The sequence below is a fragment of the Limulus polyphemus genome, unplaced genomic scaffold, assembly GCF_000517525.1.
Source record: "Limulus polyphemus unplaced genomic scaffold, Limulus_polyphemus-2.1.2 Scaffold260, whole genome shotgun sequence".
NCBI classification, from domain to species: Eukaryota; Metazoa; Arthropoda; class Merostomata; order Xiphosura; family Limulidae; genus Limulus; species Limulus polyphemus.
The window spans coordinates 386,411-403,483 of record NW_013665870.1 but is presented as its reverse complement, the minus strand read 5'-3'; the positions used below and the strand labels follow the sequence as shown (position 1 = coordinate 403,483).

General features: G+C 31.9%; 1 protein-coding gene across 3 annotated transcripts in view; it reads right to left on the bottom strand.

Annotated features, from left to right (window-relative positions):
• Nucleotides 1–72: 72 nt before the first annotated feature.
• The window catches only part of LOC106478896 (latrophilin Cirl-like), a 110,351-nt gene continuing 93,350 nt past the window's right edge, over nt 73–17,073 (bottom strand). For 2 of the 3 annotated variants that reach the window (XM_022382585.1, XM_022382587.1), the window contains exons 12-20: nt 15,874–15,985; nt 15,232–15,335; nt 14,268–14,658; nt 13,748–13,851; nt 12,256–12,294; nt 10,415–10,583; nt 6,495–6,641; nt 4,501–4,579; nt 73–3,652 (exon numbers count right to left, since the gene is read on the bottom strand). In XM_022382585.1, the coding sequence (XP_022238293.1) occupies nt 2,736–3,652; nt 4,501–4,579; nt 6,495–6,641; nt 10,415–10,583; nt 12,256–12,294; nt 13,748–13,851; nt 14,268–14,658; nt 15,232–15,335; nt 15,874–15,985 (2,062 nt within the window). In that variant the 3' untranslated portion in view covers nt 73–2,735. The remainder of the gene's footprint in view (nt 3,653–4,500; nt 4,580–6,494; nt 6,642–10,414; nt 10,584–12,255; nt 12,295–13,747; nt 13,852–14,267; nt 14,659–15,231; nt 15,336–15,873; nt 15,986–17,073) is intronic. The other variant, XM_022382586.1, reaches the window with a different exon arrangement.

Here is a 17,073-nt window from a genome sequence, read left to right as displayed (position 1 = left end):
ACTACGTTACTTAACTAACGGACGTACTAGTAAGTAGTATTTAAGTTAGTAGTAGATTAATTTACTATAGTAGTTAAGTTAGTAGTTAGTGTCGTATATATATATATATATATATATACACACACACACACATGTAAAAATTGAGTTAGGATACAAGAAAACCTGGCATTATCAGAATGTGGCATGGTAAGAAGTAGTTGTGTAGTCCTCAAACATCTACCATAAATAATCAAAAGTATTTATATCCAATTATGTTCATCTTAAAATGCATCCCACAAAATTAGTTCATATTAGGTCCCATATCAACAACACATAATCCTGTCAGTCTTCATTTATTAAAAATAAATAACTGGAGGTTTCTGTTGAAGAAATACTATGATAAAACTCATTTTTTTTTTTTAAATACTTGCATTGATAATAAAATATTTTGCTGGGATTGAAGCTTGATGTTCACAACCTATGGTAACAATTTACATATACAGCCACTTTGCTTCTGGCAATCCTTGTGGCATGTAACTACAAAGGTTAAAAGCCCTGAACCTCTTGTTGCCATTCAATTAAAGTATGGAGATTTGAAATTTCAGATAGTACTTAAAACTCACACATTTTGGGAGAGTTACATTTCAGGGCTTTCTGTTCCAGTGTTCTAAAAGCATGAAATTATTGCATTTCAAAGAAACAGATATCTATAATATTCAGCTGAATTGGTAAAAAAAAAAAGAAGAAGAAGAAGAAGAAAAGACGCTATTCCAGAAGTTAAAAAACAAGCTACTACACAACTGGTTACTGTTACACACTGGAGGTAATGAAGGGAGTTAGTTAAATGATTTGTTACAGGAACTTATCCAAGAATGTAATGGTCCATTATAGCTAAAATAAAAAACTCACTTGGAACTGTAAAACAGTCAATTAACATGAATTTAGGTCAACAAAGGCAACATACATTCACAAGCTTTTCTAAAAGCACATAACTGAACAGAAGACCAACAGACTGCTAAAAGTTGTACCAGTAGTACCTGGCATGTAAAACAAATATAAATGAATGAAGCATATATCTACAGAAGGTTGGATAATTTATTATCCCCCTACCAACAATACAATATTTCAAAAATGGTCCAAAAAATTGTTGCAAGTGATTTAAGATGGCTGAATGTTAAAGTTATAAGAGTAAGTTAAATAATTAAAGGTTTGAGAAAAATGCCAAGGTAAATTCTCCATACTATCAGATTAACCTGCTGACACCACTATATTGTGGGGAAATAACATATTTACATGGGTAGGTTGGCTATAAGTTATGGCTCCCTCAGTGCAAAGCATCTAATTGCACATCTGAGTTAACATGCCAGACCTTGCCACAATGCAAACACAAATGGGAATTCATGCTATACCATTCACTAACATCTCTCACAGTCTTCTGTATCTAAAAACAGGTTCCCTGGAAATTGTCGTCTACACACATTGAGAGAGTTTTGAAAGCCTTTAAATATAAATGGAGGGCATAACAGCACTGACCTCAGTGTATTGTACAAAAGTTGCCTGTAGGGGAAATTGCATTGCAGAACAATAATTCATAACCAGAATCATCAGATAGAATACTCTCGATGGTATAAGAAAAAGCTGTATCATTACCACACATTATGAACATCCCTCTGGAGCCTTTTCTCCTTAAATTTCTAAGTTATGCCAAGTTAAAACAAACTGTAGTTTCCAGGGAATATAAGTTTAACCCATATCTATTTTAACCTTCGAAAATAACCTTGTAATTTATGGTTTGTTTACAGTAAGATTGACCTACTTCAGTTGGTAAACAAAAGCATGCTTTAAAATCCAATTTATATTATTATATAGATCTGTTTCAGGAGATAAAGAGGAGCTTGCTGTATAATACAATATATCTATATTGGGGGGTGGGGTGTAAACAAGTGTTTGCTTTGATTATTGCATGTTTATTGTAACCAATAAAAGACATGGGATTAACAATAATTATACCTCATCTACACCTTAAAGTGCTATTATTAAAAAGTAAATGTAATGACAAGTCAATATACTTTTAGATGGCTTTACACTGATAAATATCATATACAGATACAATACATTATTATTCGAATGAAATTTCCAACATTATTTGAGTAAATGAAACTAGGTTTTAAATGACAATAACATTAGGAGCTGTCTCAAATGCACTCTAAACCAAAAATTATACACAAGTCATAAAAGCTCAGAGCAATGTTACAGCAAGATATTTAAGCTCACAACCTTTCACAGGGTCACATTTGAAGCCAAAATAATAAGAAATAATTATTCTCAATATACATGTACACGTATAGTGAGTTTCACAAGTAAGTGACCTCACCCAAAATACACTGCAAGACTGACTAACTTACGGTTTAGAATTCTATCAGAGCATAAAAAAAAAAAACTCTAAATAGTTCTTTCACTTGAAACCTCCTTTGGTGCATCAGTTGACAGTAAGTTATGCTCTACTTTTAATCATCTCCAAGTCACCTCTACAGATATCATTAAGCTCATCCACTACCAGGAAGCTTAATCTCTATAATACACTGAAAAAAAGGAATAACTCCAAAAACAAGCCCACTGTTGTTTTTGAAATCATAGAACACATTTTTAGTAGTTACTTTCAACAAATGAAGGCAATCTGAAAGAGTCGAAGAATAATAAGCTCAACACTTTTGGCAACGGAGACAACTGGTTTTTATGTGTTGTCTAATAATCCATCAGCAGTCCGTACTAAGTTCGCTAACCTTGTGACAATAGGGACTTTTAGAAGTGTTACAAGAGCTCCTGTAGGTCTCAGGTTGGAGTTTACATACCACTCTTTCACCATCTAGCACTGCCATCACCACAGCATTGTCACTAGGATACTTATTCAGCTGTTGAAGCAATTCCCCTGTTCCCTGGTGAAGGTTTGGTAGACTATGAAGATGTACATCAAGATGCTCACCATCTGGTTCATCAGACTGAGTTGGTTCAACTGGTTGAGTATTTTCATTTTTCATTCCTGTCACTGTATTGGATGATTTCCCAGAAGCTGCCTGGCTTTGTGTGTTTTGTAGACAGGGGACATGTCTCATTGGTAGAGATGCATTTCTGGGAGCGCTGTTCAAAACCTGAGCTAATGAGACCAAAGCATTTCTTTCAGGAAAGGCTCGAGAGATAAGAGGGTGCTGATCACAGGCAAGGCTAGATGATGACTGGTGGCTACAGTCAGAGTTGTTTCTTATATGTCCATCGAGGGGTACTGTGGAGTAGGGAGGAGGCTGTGGTTGCCAGTTTGTTGAACCATACTCCATTATCTGCTCTTCATCAATTGCTTCATAAATATGGTCAGGAAAGAGATTCAGCTTATCATCTGTTTCAGAAAGGTGTCCGTATGGTCCAAGTCTAATTGGTTCAGTTGCTGTGTTGTATGCAGTCAGCTTGTTACTGCAATAGTCAGTCACACATTCAGAATCAATAACTGAGCAATCCACTACAGAAAGATCTCCCACAATACCATTATTGTTGTGAATAGGGAATGTTGTCTCCTTGACTGGTTTAGATTTTTTAGACAAGCTACGAGTGGATGTGTTACTGCTACGAGAAGACTTCCTCTCATGACCAGACTTCGTACCCAAAACTGTAGATGATAGGCCTATAAAGAAGACAGAGAGCTGTTCAGTCCTATCCTCAAGTTTTCAGTTGTTACTTACAAATAACATGGATTAAATCTAATACTGAATATTAAGAATTTAAATTGCTCTTAAAAGTCTAAATCATATGTTTGGATGCAGATTATTAACTATCAGACAGATGAAATACCAAACAACAAACTGTTTTTATTAATGCATAATCCTTGTACCATAGAAAACACACTTGCTTATTGCAATTGTACAAAAGGATTCACAATATAGGTATCATCTTAGTTAGATAAATCTGGAAGACATGGTTTACAAACCATTTATTTGCATCTGTATTTGATTTTTCCAAAATTATCAAAGCTTAGTAGTGCAGTTGCAATACATTCACTTAATTAAAATACAAATACATTCCAAAAGTTTAAGATATAATATTTTTGTGTGTATTTAATACATAGCTTAATAGAGATATATATTTAAAGTTTAGTGAAAGGGTTTGTTTGTTTGTTTTGAATTTCTCGCAAAGCTACACGAGGGCTATCTGCACTAGCCATCCCTAATTTAGCAGTGTAAGACTGGAGGAAAGAGAGCTAGTCATCACCACCCACTGCTAACTCTTGGGCTACTCTTTTACCAACGAATATTGAGATTGACTGTCACATTATAATGCCCCATGTCTGAAAGGGAGAGCATGTTTGGTGGGATGGGGATTCGAACCCACTACCCGCAGATTGCGAGTTGAGAACTCTAACCATCTGGCCATGTCGGGCCTTAGTAGATGGGAAGGTCTAGATGTACCAACAGGTCCCATGTTGTTCTTAAATTATGTAAATATGTATAAAGCACCTATAAATGAAATATCTACCTTGACTTGAAAACCTAAGTGAAGAACTGTTTGTTGATGACTGGTGAGTTGGGTCTCCATTCCATCCTTGTGATGGGGACTGGAAAATATAAAGTTGAAAATTTTCAATAAAATAAGGTAATCAAAAGAGTATGAATTAGATATTTTCCCCTCAAGATCATAACAAATAAAACGTTTTTAAGGATACAGATTTTTATAAAGCTGTACATTATTCAGAATAATTAATCAGTAAATATGATTATCTAAAGTTATTATTAATGCTTGAAGTACACAATTAACACTTTCATAGCCTCTAGAGCTTAGACTAACATATGTAACAAGTTACTATTTCTCTGTTATTTTGACTGGTATAATGATATTTTTCAAAACTGGGATATATCTGCTGATAAAGTTATATTATACAAAAATTGTGTACCAAGTCAATTCCTGACAATAACGGTATATAAAAACTTCTTAGACACTTCAAAAATAAATGTAGAAAACTGAATTCCTAAGACATAGAATAGACACATTACAGCCTGTGCCAAGACCAATAATAGTGACAAAAAACAAACATCTGTAAACTTGCACATTTACCATTGTAGCTTTTCTATGACTTAGAGATATTGTATTCTTACAACTTTTATAAAATGTTTTAATGTACCTTCCTAGTAATTTTGCACCTTATTAAATATATGTATTAGTTTATGAGTTACAAAGTTTTTTGTTTGTTCTTTCAACAGAATAGGAAAATAATGTCTCTTGTAATGAAAGAACTGCTAAGTATAGTATAGCAGGAAGGAGAACAAACCAACATATGCAAAATGTGGATTTAATAAGAACTGATGTAAAGATGAGGGTTCTTGTTTCCTTTATAGGACCAGGGCAATGAGCATTTTGAAAAAAATAGATTAATTTGTTTTTCTTTATAATTGTTTATAAAAACAATTAACTAGAAATTCAACAGATAGTTGAAATCATCAGGGTGAGATTTCCAAGGGATACCAACAGCACTTTTTTTAAATGCCACCTGCTGTGATACTAAGTGAGAAAGTACACAGCTGAAAGGGCAAGAGAGAAAAAGCCCAGTAATTTCAAGGATGAACATTACAAATATACCTATGTAATTTACATTAGATCTAAAGTTTCCTTACCCAAACACTAGGAAGTTATACGAGTTCTTTTAATCAACACTGTCTCAATTATGGAAGGATGTGAGTGAGCTTATACAATAGGAATGAATTCAAACAGAAATCACTTCAAAGGGAGTTAACATACAACTAGAATGTAGTACTATTTCTTCAAAAGTAGTGAAACTAAATTGTGAATCAAAGGGGGCAGAAAAACATTATTCTACATTATGCCTATTCACTCTGCTAGATGAGGGAAATGCACTGACAATGTAAAAATTAACAAATACAAACTGTATTTATGAAAAACCTAGTACTCTATAACTTTGAAAGTAGCACCTGTTGTGTACATTTGATCAAAATCCATCCACCCAATTTGAGCTACCCTGTCTATAAAGTGATGAATGGACAGACAGTAACAAATCAATATATTCCTCAATCTGATTTCAAGTAAGGAAACCTACTTAGTAATAATAAACTGATAATGCGAAGGTCTGTTTCAGCAGCCTATCAATGCCTTGAAGTCACTAGAAAATCATGTTTGAACATGGATTTCATAAAACTATATGCTTGAAACTTGAAATAAAATAGCATTTTGTTTTTCAACAGCTCTCCTTTGAAATACAGGTAAAACAACATGTTTCAGTGTAAAACATTAACTTCTTTCTTACTTTTAGCCTTTCCCTCTTGAGTTAACTTACTCTTTGAAGTATTAAGTTTATTTATTCTGGTCACCTTTGTGAAAAGCATGACCAGATTTTCAAAAAAGCTATAATGCCATAAATTGAGAACTATGACTATAGAAGTGGCCATGTAGTAGAATTTGAGAACAGATTAATCATCGGCCCATTATTCTACAGTACATTTATGTAATGAGATACTCACAGTTTGCTGTCCGGAAGAGTTTGGAGCAGACATAGTTCCATTGGAATGTACGTAGAAACTTGATCGTCGTTCTGTATGCTTGCTCTTACGAATACAGTCTGGAAGCCACTGGGTCCTGTGCAGAATCTTTTTGTACTCCTTCTGAACCTATAATCATACACAGAATACAGTTTTAAAATTATAATATGGCTATTATGATGGCATAAGGAACTAAACAGTGATTTTCTCAGGTTTTCAATATTAATTTTAGCAGGCTTTACTATTTACATGTTTAATATTACAATACATATTAAGCAAGAAACTGTTTAGAATTTATTCAACACACATATACAAGTGCATATAAACAAAGTTGTGACAATCATATAACTATGCTTTCTTGCAGTGAATGTATGTCATGGTGCCTTAATCTTAGAAGTATACTTTCATAAAGATACTGGTATCTATATTTAATATAAAATTAAAGTGCATCAAAGTAGCTTCTGGTTGACTCTAAAACAAAAGAAAAACTTCAAGTGAGTCCTTATCATTCAAATATTTCTCAAGCTTTCTCTTAAACTCCCTTAAATTAACTGCATCCACCACATCCAAACACAACTCATTCCAAAGTCCAATCACCCTGTTAGAAAAATAAAACTGTCTTCAATGAGCATTACTCCTATCCTGTCAAAATGTATATTTGTAGTCCCTAGTCTGACTCTTAAATGTGAAAAAAAGATTATCTTAATTTTAAACACCTTTATCAGATCCCCTCTAACTCTTCTTTTTTCAAAAGTAAAACAAGTTTAGAGATCTTAACCTTCCCTCATATGATACTATTTCCATCCAAGGTATTATCCTAGTAGCCCTCCTCTGAACCCTTTCGACTTGTATTCGGTATTTCTGTAGATATGACCTAAAATCCTATTAGCCCTGCCAATAGCAACAGCAAACTGCTTGGATGGCTTTAAGAGATTGATCAAACAGAACACCATGACTTTTTCTTCCATAACAATGATAAGGTTATTTCCATCAAAATTATACTCATATTTCAGGCTATCATATCCCACATACATTACCTTGAAGTTATTACAATTAAAAGCCATCTTGCCATTCATCAGCCCAACTCACCAAATCAAATAATCCAAATGCTTTTGTAAGAGAGTAGTATCCTCCTCACAGCTAGCAATCCCCAAAATTTAATGTCATCAGCAAATTTAAATAATTTATTGACCATTCCTTCACCTATGTTGTTGATGTAAATAAATAAAAAAAAACAAAGATCCTAACACTGAACCCTGAGGAACCCCACTCGTGACATTAATCTAGTTTGACTGAACTCCATTTATGATATCCCTCTGCTTTCTTCAATCTATCCAATGAGCCAACTTATCTCCCACACCTATAGAGATAACTTTTTAGACAAGCCTTTTATCTAGCACCTTGTCAAATGCTTTCTGAAAATCCAGATGCACTGCATCCACACACATAACCTCATTTATTTAAATTTACGTAAACAGTAACATCTTCAAAGAATGTCAAAAGATTGTAAGGCAAGATTTTCCCGAAGTGAAATCATGTTGACTAACAAACAAAATTTTAAACTTTATAAAATAACTTTGCAAAGCATCTTTTATCAGACTTTCAAAAACTTTTCCAACCACTGACATAAGAATAATAGATCTATAACTACTGGGACAATTTTTATCACCTTCCTTAACATTAACCAACTTCCAATCTTCTAACACCTTCCAATTATTTGAGGACTTAGAAAAAAACAATGGCAAGTGTCTCACATATCCAGTCCTTAACCTCTTTCAAAACTCTTGGATAAATATTATCTCAACCAAGAGCTTTTTCATTCTTTAAACTTCACAATTGTGTCTTAACAAGCTCAGAATTAATGTAATTATTTTGTTCATCCTTATTTCCATCTATCAACTGTTCACGATGATGAATATTTCTTAAATCTTCATTTAATCAATTCTTTTGATTTTCTATAATCCTTCAAATCTCCCATCATTGCAGTCAACTTAAACTTCATATATTTATAATGATTTTCTTTAACTTTATCCCTTATATCTTTTGTGAGCAAACCGGGTTTTTTACTTGCAGCCACCCTTTTCTGTCTATAAGGAACATTCCTATTTTGAATATTCAAGAATTTTTTAACTTTTCCACATTTTACCCAATTTAAAGCACACAATTCTTGTCTCATCTTTTCAAAATGTGCTTTTTGGAACTTTAAACCAAAATCTCATCATTCTTTATCTCCATATGTAGCAAAACATCAAATCTAATTTAGCAATGCTCACTTGCACCCAGATGTTCCCCAATCTCTACCCTATCAACCATTTTGTTATTAGAAGTTAACAATAAATCCAAAATAGCATTGTTTCTAGCAGATTCCCTAACCAAGTGTTGAAGAAAATCATCCTGAACAGTTTATAAAAACCTGCCTCCCTCATGATTTGACTCAAACATTTCTCAACCTATATGCCTGAAAGTAAGATCTCACATAATTATAACCTCAGTGACAATTGAATTTTTGTGTCTCACTAAAGTTTCTAATTAATTTCATCAATTTTATTTGGTGGTCTGTAACAAATTCTAAGTAAGAGCCTTTTATTCTTATAGCCACTCACAAAAACCCAAATCAATTTAACCTCATTGTTTTTAGTTTTGATATCCTCAATTTGACAAGGCTGTAACTCACATTTTACATGTAACGCCATTCTTCCCCTTCTTTTTAGTACTCTATCCCTATTAAACAAAATCCTCTGTTCTAACAAGTGCTCTGAAGATAGACATTTTATTTCTTATATTTCTAATATTACAATAAAAACAGTTTATCCTACCACCAAAACTACTTTTGTACCTTGTTTCCACACTATACTCCCTCTCTATATCATATTTTTTCTTCAATATTCTGGCCCTCTCCACTGTCTAATCCTAGTTTAAAGTTGCCCTTACAGTTGAGTTAATAGATGTTGCAAACAAGTGAGCTTCTACCCTATTTAAATGTAAACCATTCATTCCAAAATGCTCCCTCTTCTCATTGAATGATCCCATAAATCCAACCATCTAACCTGCTCTTCCTTACATATTAACCTAAGCCTAGTATTTAGCCCTAGTAACCAACTTATAATTTCATCTCCATAGTTAAGTCTTGGCAGTATCCCTGACAGAATTAACAATTAGCTCCTCAGATCTACCCTTCCCTACATTATTAGCTTCTATGTACACTACAAATACTATAATTACTAGCACCTTTTACTATATTTCTTGATCTGTCACTTATATCCTCCACCTTTGCCTCTGGATAGCATAATTTAACTTTTTTATTATTTTCCTATTTACCCAGTAGACTATCTTATCAGCATCCCATACTAAAGAATCTCCTATAACCATGACAATACAAAGAAGTCAATCTAAAATACACACACTTGTGTCATATTACTGTAATTCTAAAAGAACAAATTTATTTTTATTCAATAAATTAACAAGTTAGCTCCATGCTAAAAACAAACTTTGTCTTTAAAGGGTTTATGGTCATGTATAATTTATCCTGCATGTGTACCCAGATATCTTTCAAACAAAATCATGCATAAGCTTTTAACTGATGTTATCATGTGTTGTTTTGAACCCAGAGTTATAATTAATTCTGTTATCTTAGAAACTTTTACTGAAATACTTCTGGCAATATATTTTAGTAAATCATATTATTCTTTTAAATTGTATAATGATTTAACAGTTCTCTCAATAAAGTAGGTCCACTGTTTAATTGTTTCTTTATAGGCTATATAATCATTTACACATTTTCTCTGATAATTAAGAGAGATCACATATGGAATAATAACTTTAATTCGACAAAAAAGAAGTTCTCTACAATAACTAAAAAAAAAGTACAAGTATTAGTAAGTTGCACTATAACACGTGTTTACCTTGTCATTCTTAACACAGTGGAATAGAAAGATGAATAATCCTTGCAGGCTATTCAGAATGGTGAATATATATGCCATAACAACAGATTCTTTACTCAGGTAGAGCAGTCCAAATGCCCAAGTCAGCCCCAACAGGAATACAAGCACTAGGGCCCCACGTATCCAAACCCTAAAATAAAATAATTGCCTAAAATAACTACATAAACATTACTCACACATATCAATAACATTTCCTTTTCATTTCTAGTTGTGAGTCAACAAGCTCTGTCATATAATTATTATAATGTACATATAATAATATGAATTTGTCTTAGAAAATACCAGCAAAATTCTTTTGTACAAGTATACATTTTTGGCTGGCTGGAGAAGAAATCATCCAAGTTCATTGATGTATATGTTATCTAAAATAACTTCCTGATGGAAGCAACAAGGTAAGCTTTATCATCCTGTGTTTTTTTGTACATGACCATTATCATCACTGTATTTCCTTTATGGAGATTTGAATTAACAGTTTGAACTGGTCTACAAACGATAACAAGTGGAGTTTGAAACGGTATCCTAAATATTTATCAATCTACATGGTCATCAATTTCTCTAATAAATCATTAAAGAACATTTCATGCAGTGATGATCAGAATATTTTATGAAATAATAGATTTTCAAAAGCAAATGTGTACAAATTAAAAATCATGCAAGATCATAAAAAAACTTAACCTGTAGGTCTCTAAACTTGTACAACAATACAAAAAATTGTTGTTATATGTGCATAATTTAAAATATTTCCATTGCTTTACTGATATACTAGATAGTTGACACTGACATTAATGATCAACATCACAAATAAGTTAAAATAGTCTCCTCTCATCAACATCCCACTCTTAAAATTTCTACTCGGGACACTGATATTAGTGATTCACAAGTGAGTTATCTTTCATCAACATCCCACTCTTAAAATGTCTACTTGGGACACTGATATTAGTGATTCACAAGTAAGTTAACTTTCATTAACATCCCACTCTTAAAATTTCTACTCGGGACACTGATGTTAGTGATTCACAAGTAAGTTATCTTTCATCAACATCCCACTCTATTAAAATCTTTACTCATATACTTTCAAGGGTGAGATTTTAATGAGTAGGAATTCAAAGTCAACTATTAATCCAGCGTACCATTTCTCACAGTTAAAAAACTCAAGTTTCATGTTAGAAGCAATCAAATATACAAAAGGTACAGTTCTGTCTTTAAAAATTGATGGAAGCTTAAAAAATTACACATTACATTGTAGATATGTTGAATAATGTTAAAAGCACAATGAAATACAGAATGTTTTTAATAAGCTAGCAGTTTACAAATAATAATGCATATACAAAGTAAAGGAAAAATTGTTAAAAATAACAATGATAAAGCAATGAAATAAATATTGAGACCCACAGATGTTAACTAAACTTGTTGATTGTATTTTATGCTTTACTTATTTGAAGAACATGAGGATATGATTGAAAAAATGCATGTACAGCCAGCATTTTATAAAAGTGATTAAATTGTACTTTTTTGAAGCAAACCACAATTCATTATCATCATATTTTGTCTTGAAGAAGAATTATATGGCTAAAAGAGAAACAAAGTTGAAACCAGATATGGAAAACATATTAGTATAGGTGTCTAAGCACAACTGAAAGAACTATCTAAGGGGCACTATAAGGATAATTAGTGCAATGTTAGTGATTCTGGAGAGAAAACAGATAATGAAACATAGAAAATCAATTATATATATTTTATATATCTTAGAGGAACTATGGAGGAGCTACAATGAGGTTAAGTGAACTAAAAACAGTTCTTACATAATCAAGACTTGGCGATGGGAGCACTCATCCTCATCACTTCAGTTTACATGCAAGATAAGGAAAGATCTGGTTAGTATGTGATAATACTTAGGTTCCAAAATAGTAGGCTTGATTAGTTAGAATTGCAAATATATACGGCTTACCTCAAAAAACATACTAAAAGCATATATAAAATCATTTTATAGGTTTAATTAGGTTTCTAAGCAGAATTAGAAATTACTTTTATACGAAAAAAAAAAGACAGTTAATTTACACCATGTTGATATCTTAAATCCAGTTTATATTGGAGCTAGCTTTCAACCTCTTTGGGAGAAAATGTTTATCAAGCTTTATGAACAATGACATAATATATAGATCCACTTAAAAGTAGAAAATAACAACAATGAATATAGCATGCAATAGTGTTGAAACAATGCTTTTGTCACAACTGAAATCAATTACAAATGTAAGAATGCATGAAGAACATTTAATCAATAGATAAAATATGATCATACAATAAAATCTCTAAAAGCAGCTTCATACCATCAAACACTTAAAACAAAATACTAACAATAATGAACAGGGTCAAAAGCTAACTCCAATAATAAACAATGTGTAAATGCTTTTTTCTATTAGATTAGAATGATGATGCAATCTTTAAAATCATATTGGGTTATTTAAAAGAAACACAGAATAGAGGTAGGAAAATGTTAAACAGAAATGAAAATCAGAAGTTATAATTGATAACTTAGTTTGTGATGTTGGATATGCACTATTGTAAATACATGAAAAACATTTGTATAATTTTTATTAATTGGTAAGCTGTGTAAATCCAAACAGCAAACACCTGGTGTTTTGTGAATTTTCTAACAAATAGTTCATTTTACTAAATATTACTGGTTATGTTTAAAACAATCTTTGAATATTTTTTTATTTATAAGAATTACATTTAAGAATATTATTTTGCACTGCTGGTTTAGTGTTTAGATTTAGAAATAATCCAAAATTCATAAGCTGAGAAAACTTTGTGATGTATGATCAGGATTAAAACAGCAAATGTTCTATTAACTCAAAACATGATTAAGTACAATCAAAATTATATCAGTTTTTGATGTATTGAGTAATTCTACTTGATTTGTTACATACAATTTTGACTTCATTAAGGTATATATGACACTTTTAAGTCAGTTAACGTTTTTTGGTCTACACACACACATCTTAATAATGCAAAAGATCCCACAACTAGCTTCATAGTTAGGTAAAAAAATATACATGAAGTAGACGATTTACATTCTAATCATATCCAACAGTCTTCTATTTAGTAACTCAAAAATACTATTTATTACAAAGGAAGGTTTCTCCTGAATGAAACTAAGAATTTCTTGAATTGATAAATTATGTGCAGGAAAAAATATATAGTTATGCCAGTTACAGTTGTAATTACAACATATTATTAAATTACTTACATCATGCTTATAGGTTCACAATGAATATGGACAAGATAATTTACCTGACACTTGTAAGTTTAGTTTGTTCTTTGGCTTTCATAGTTGCAGTTAAGTTGGAATGTCGACACATTATACAGATAGCTATTGTCAAGAACACCATATTGGCCTGAAACATAATTCTGTAATTACTAAACAGAAAGGCATTTCTTTTTACAATCAAACTTAATAATAACTTCATTTCAATAACTTTTAAATGCAAACAATTTCTAGGACTACTGATAAACTACACAAACCAGCATCTACAGCATTGTTTTTGTTAAGCTACATAAAATATTTTGCTTTCATCCTAAACAAAATAAATTATATTTCTATTAGTCTCAAGACAAACAAATATGTATAATTTACTGATAGTTTAATTCAGGTTTTTATCATGTTTTTGAATATCCTTAGCATTCAAATAAAATTAGTATTAGCAGAGGTTATTCTAATATGTTTGAGACAGGCCATGCAATTCCTAGAACTAAATTGGTAAGTATAATCAGCTCTTATTAAGATAACCAAATAAGAAAAATTTAACTTTACCAAAAGAATTGCTGCAACAGGGCCAACAAAACTGAAGACAAAATAATTGTCAACTTTCAACCAACAGTAATCTTTTGTGCCATAGCTGAAAGGATCAATGATTGCGGAAATCATCACGATTAGAGCAGGAATCCCATAGGCAGCAGCATAGTAGAATTTTACTCTAGACTTCTCAGACTCAAAAACTTCAATGAGCATCACATACAACTGAAAGCCTTCAAAAAACATCCAAACAAATGCTGCCAGGAAGAAATAGTGCAAAAGACCTGCTACAATTCCACAAAATGCTTTTGTATGAGTCTGATCTATGCCAATAAGAAAAACAGCTTCTGCGATAAGAAGGCAGATACAGAGATTTTTGTGAATTGTTGTTCGATCACCATTCAAACTCCTGAAAATAAAACAGATTGATTAACATCAATCAAAAACTTAAATAAATGTAATATACGTTACTTCAAAATAATTTTACAGTTATAATTATTACTTCTTTTTTACTAGTTTTGCATAGTGAACAACCAACTATTTATTAAAGACACTAGCAATAATTAATTAATTACTTTAGAAAGGAAATTGAATTGATGAAAAGGTTGTCATAAGAGGATAGGTTAAGATCTCTGAAATTGTTTTCTCTTGAAAAAGGAGAGTTAGAGGGGATTTGCTGGAAGTGTTTAAGATTGTTAATGAAATTGATAGTGCTGAAGCATCATCTTTTCTTTTTGCACTTAATGGTGAAACTAGGGGACACAATATATATTTTGGCAGGATGAAAATCATTTTCAGCTAAGATAATTTTATTTTCCAAACATGGTAGTTGGCCTTTTGAAGAGGTTGCCTTTAGATGTGGTAGGTGCAGTAATTTAAGGGCTAGCTACGAGTTTTTCATTTTAATTGTTTAGTGAACTTGTTATGTTTATGGCAACAGATTTGTGAAGACATTTAAAAAGAACATTCTCGATGTCTTTACCTGAAGAGCTGGAAAGTCAGGATTGTCAAAAGAAGGCATACAACAGACACAACACAGCCAATGTAGGTGATTACACGTAAGGCCATGTTATGCTCTACTGACAACTGAAATTGAAAAAAAAAGAAGAAGTTAAGCAAAAAATCAGATGAAGCATTAATCTACAATTTCCATTTTTTGTTTGAAATTATTTTTCATGTAGTCTCAAATATATTTTTCAACATGAACATACACAGATAAATAAAAAGAGAGAGGCAGAGGTAAGTTGGTAGATAAATAGAACACAAAGTCATGCCCTTTTCTAATGACTTGAGATAGCCTAATTTCTTAACTACACTAATTTATAGGTGTTGACTCAGACACATTAGGTTTTTAATCTGCTTATCATAACATATCTATTTCAAAGGTAATTGAATGAATAGAACACTAGTATGTTTCTCAACAGTGGTGACATGCTTTAGGTGTATTGAAACTGCCAATGTATTACCACAACCCATTAATAAAAATAACTGGCTAGAAGACTTTACTTTACAAAAATAAAAATAATGTTTTCCAAGTTTTAAAAATAAACTTAAGCTATTATCTGATATTTCTGTTAAATGCTTGACACATAAACAAAGATTAAGGAATTCAGTTTTAACTGACCTTGACACCTTTGATATCCATAAGGACAGCAAAATTGGTGAGGTGGTTGCATGCACAGACTGTGTGTGTTAAATTAGTAGACCTTACTGAGCATCCATCAGTTAACCACTCTCTGAAAAAATAAAAATATTTTTAGAAAGAGCTGTGAACTTTCAAAGTAGACAGGATTTCGTAGAAGTTATTAGCTATATTTGATTAATTTGCAGCAGGGCAAACAGACAAAAGACAGGGTAAAGTGACGTATGGCCAGTTGTTCCTTGGTCGATAAAAATATACACATTGACCTCATTTTCCCACGACAAGCAGCATGGACTTACTGACACTGTAGTTGTGCATGTTTAGGTTAAATACTTTTATAGCATAGTTAACCCAACTATTATGAAAGTAACAAACATGCTTATATGGCCAATGAGATATACATATGTACTATTGATTGTTTAATTAGCATATCTATAACATGTTTAAAAAAAATACCCTAATGATTAGTTTTTGGTTGATTATCATAAGATGCTAATAAAAGGTGCTATGTAATGAAACACTGTAGTTACATGCAACCTTACTGGCAATCACTGTTAACTTTACTAACAATTTGTTTACCAACAACATGATGAAGTCCTTTACAGGGTGAACAAAATTTTATCTCCATTGTGAAAAAACAACAACATACAAACTATTTAGAAAGAGGTGAAAACAAAACTGGTCAGTCCATATCAGGTCAATCATCCTCGAAACCAAAGGTTCGTGCATTTTGTTGCTGTTTTACAGAGATGTTGGTGCTGTAGTGATATAAGAGTTTGGGAAGTTTTAGGCGAGATGTCACCAAATATCTAATCTAAAGTGGCTCTAAGATGAGACCAATAACATAAAAGTGCTAATAAAGCTTATATTTTTGTTACTACAGAAATAAGTAAGCTACTACTGAAAAGCTCTCTCATCGTGCACTAGCAAAGTATGACAATTTTTGTTAGATTCAACATTTTAATATTGATTTCACTTGGACTGTCAGCCCCATCATAGATGACTAAAATCAAGATTGGATACTGAAGTTTACATCATTCTGTTAGTTTGTACCAAAAAATCAGCCTGGTACCTTGATGGAATCAGGCAGTATTTATTCATTACATTGTGTCATTGTTATTTCATGGGTGATAAATTTAGAAACATGAAACTTGGTTAAATCTTACACTTCTAAGGCACAAA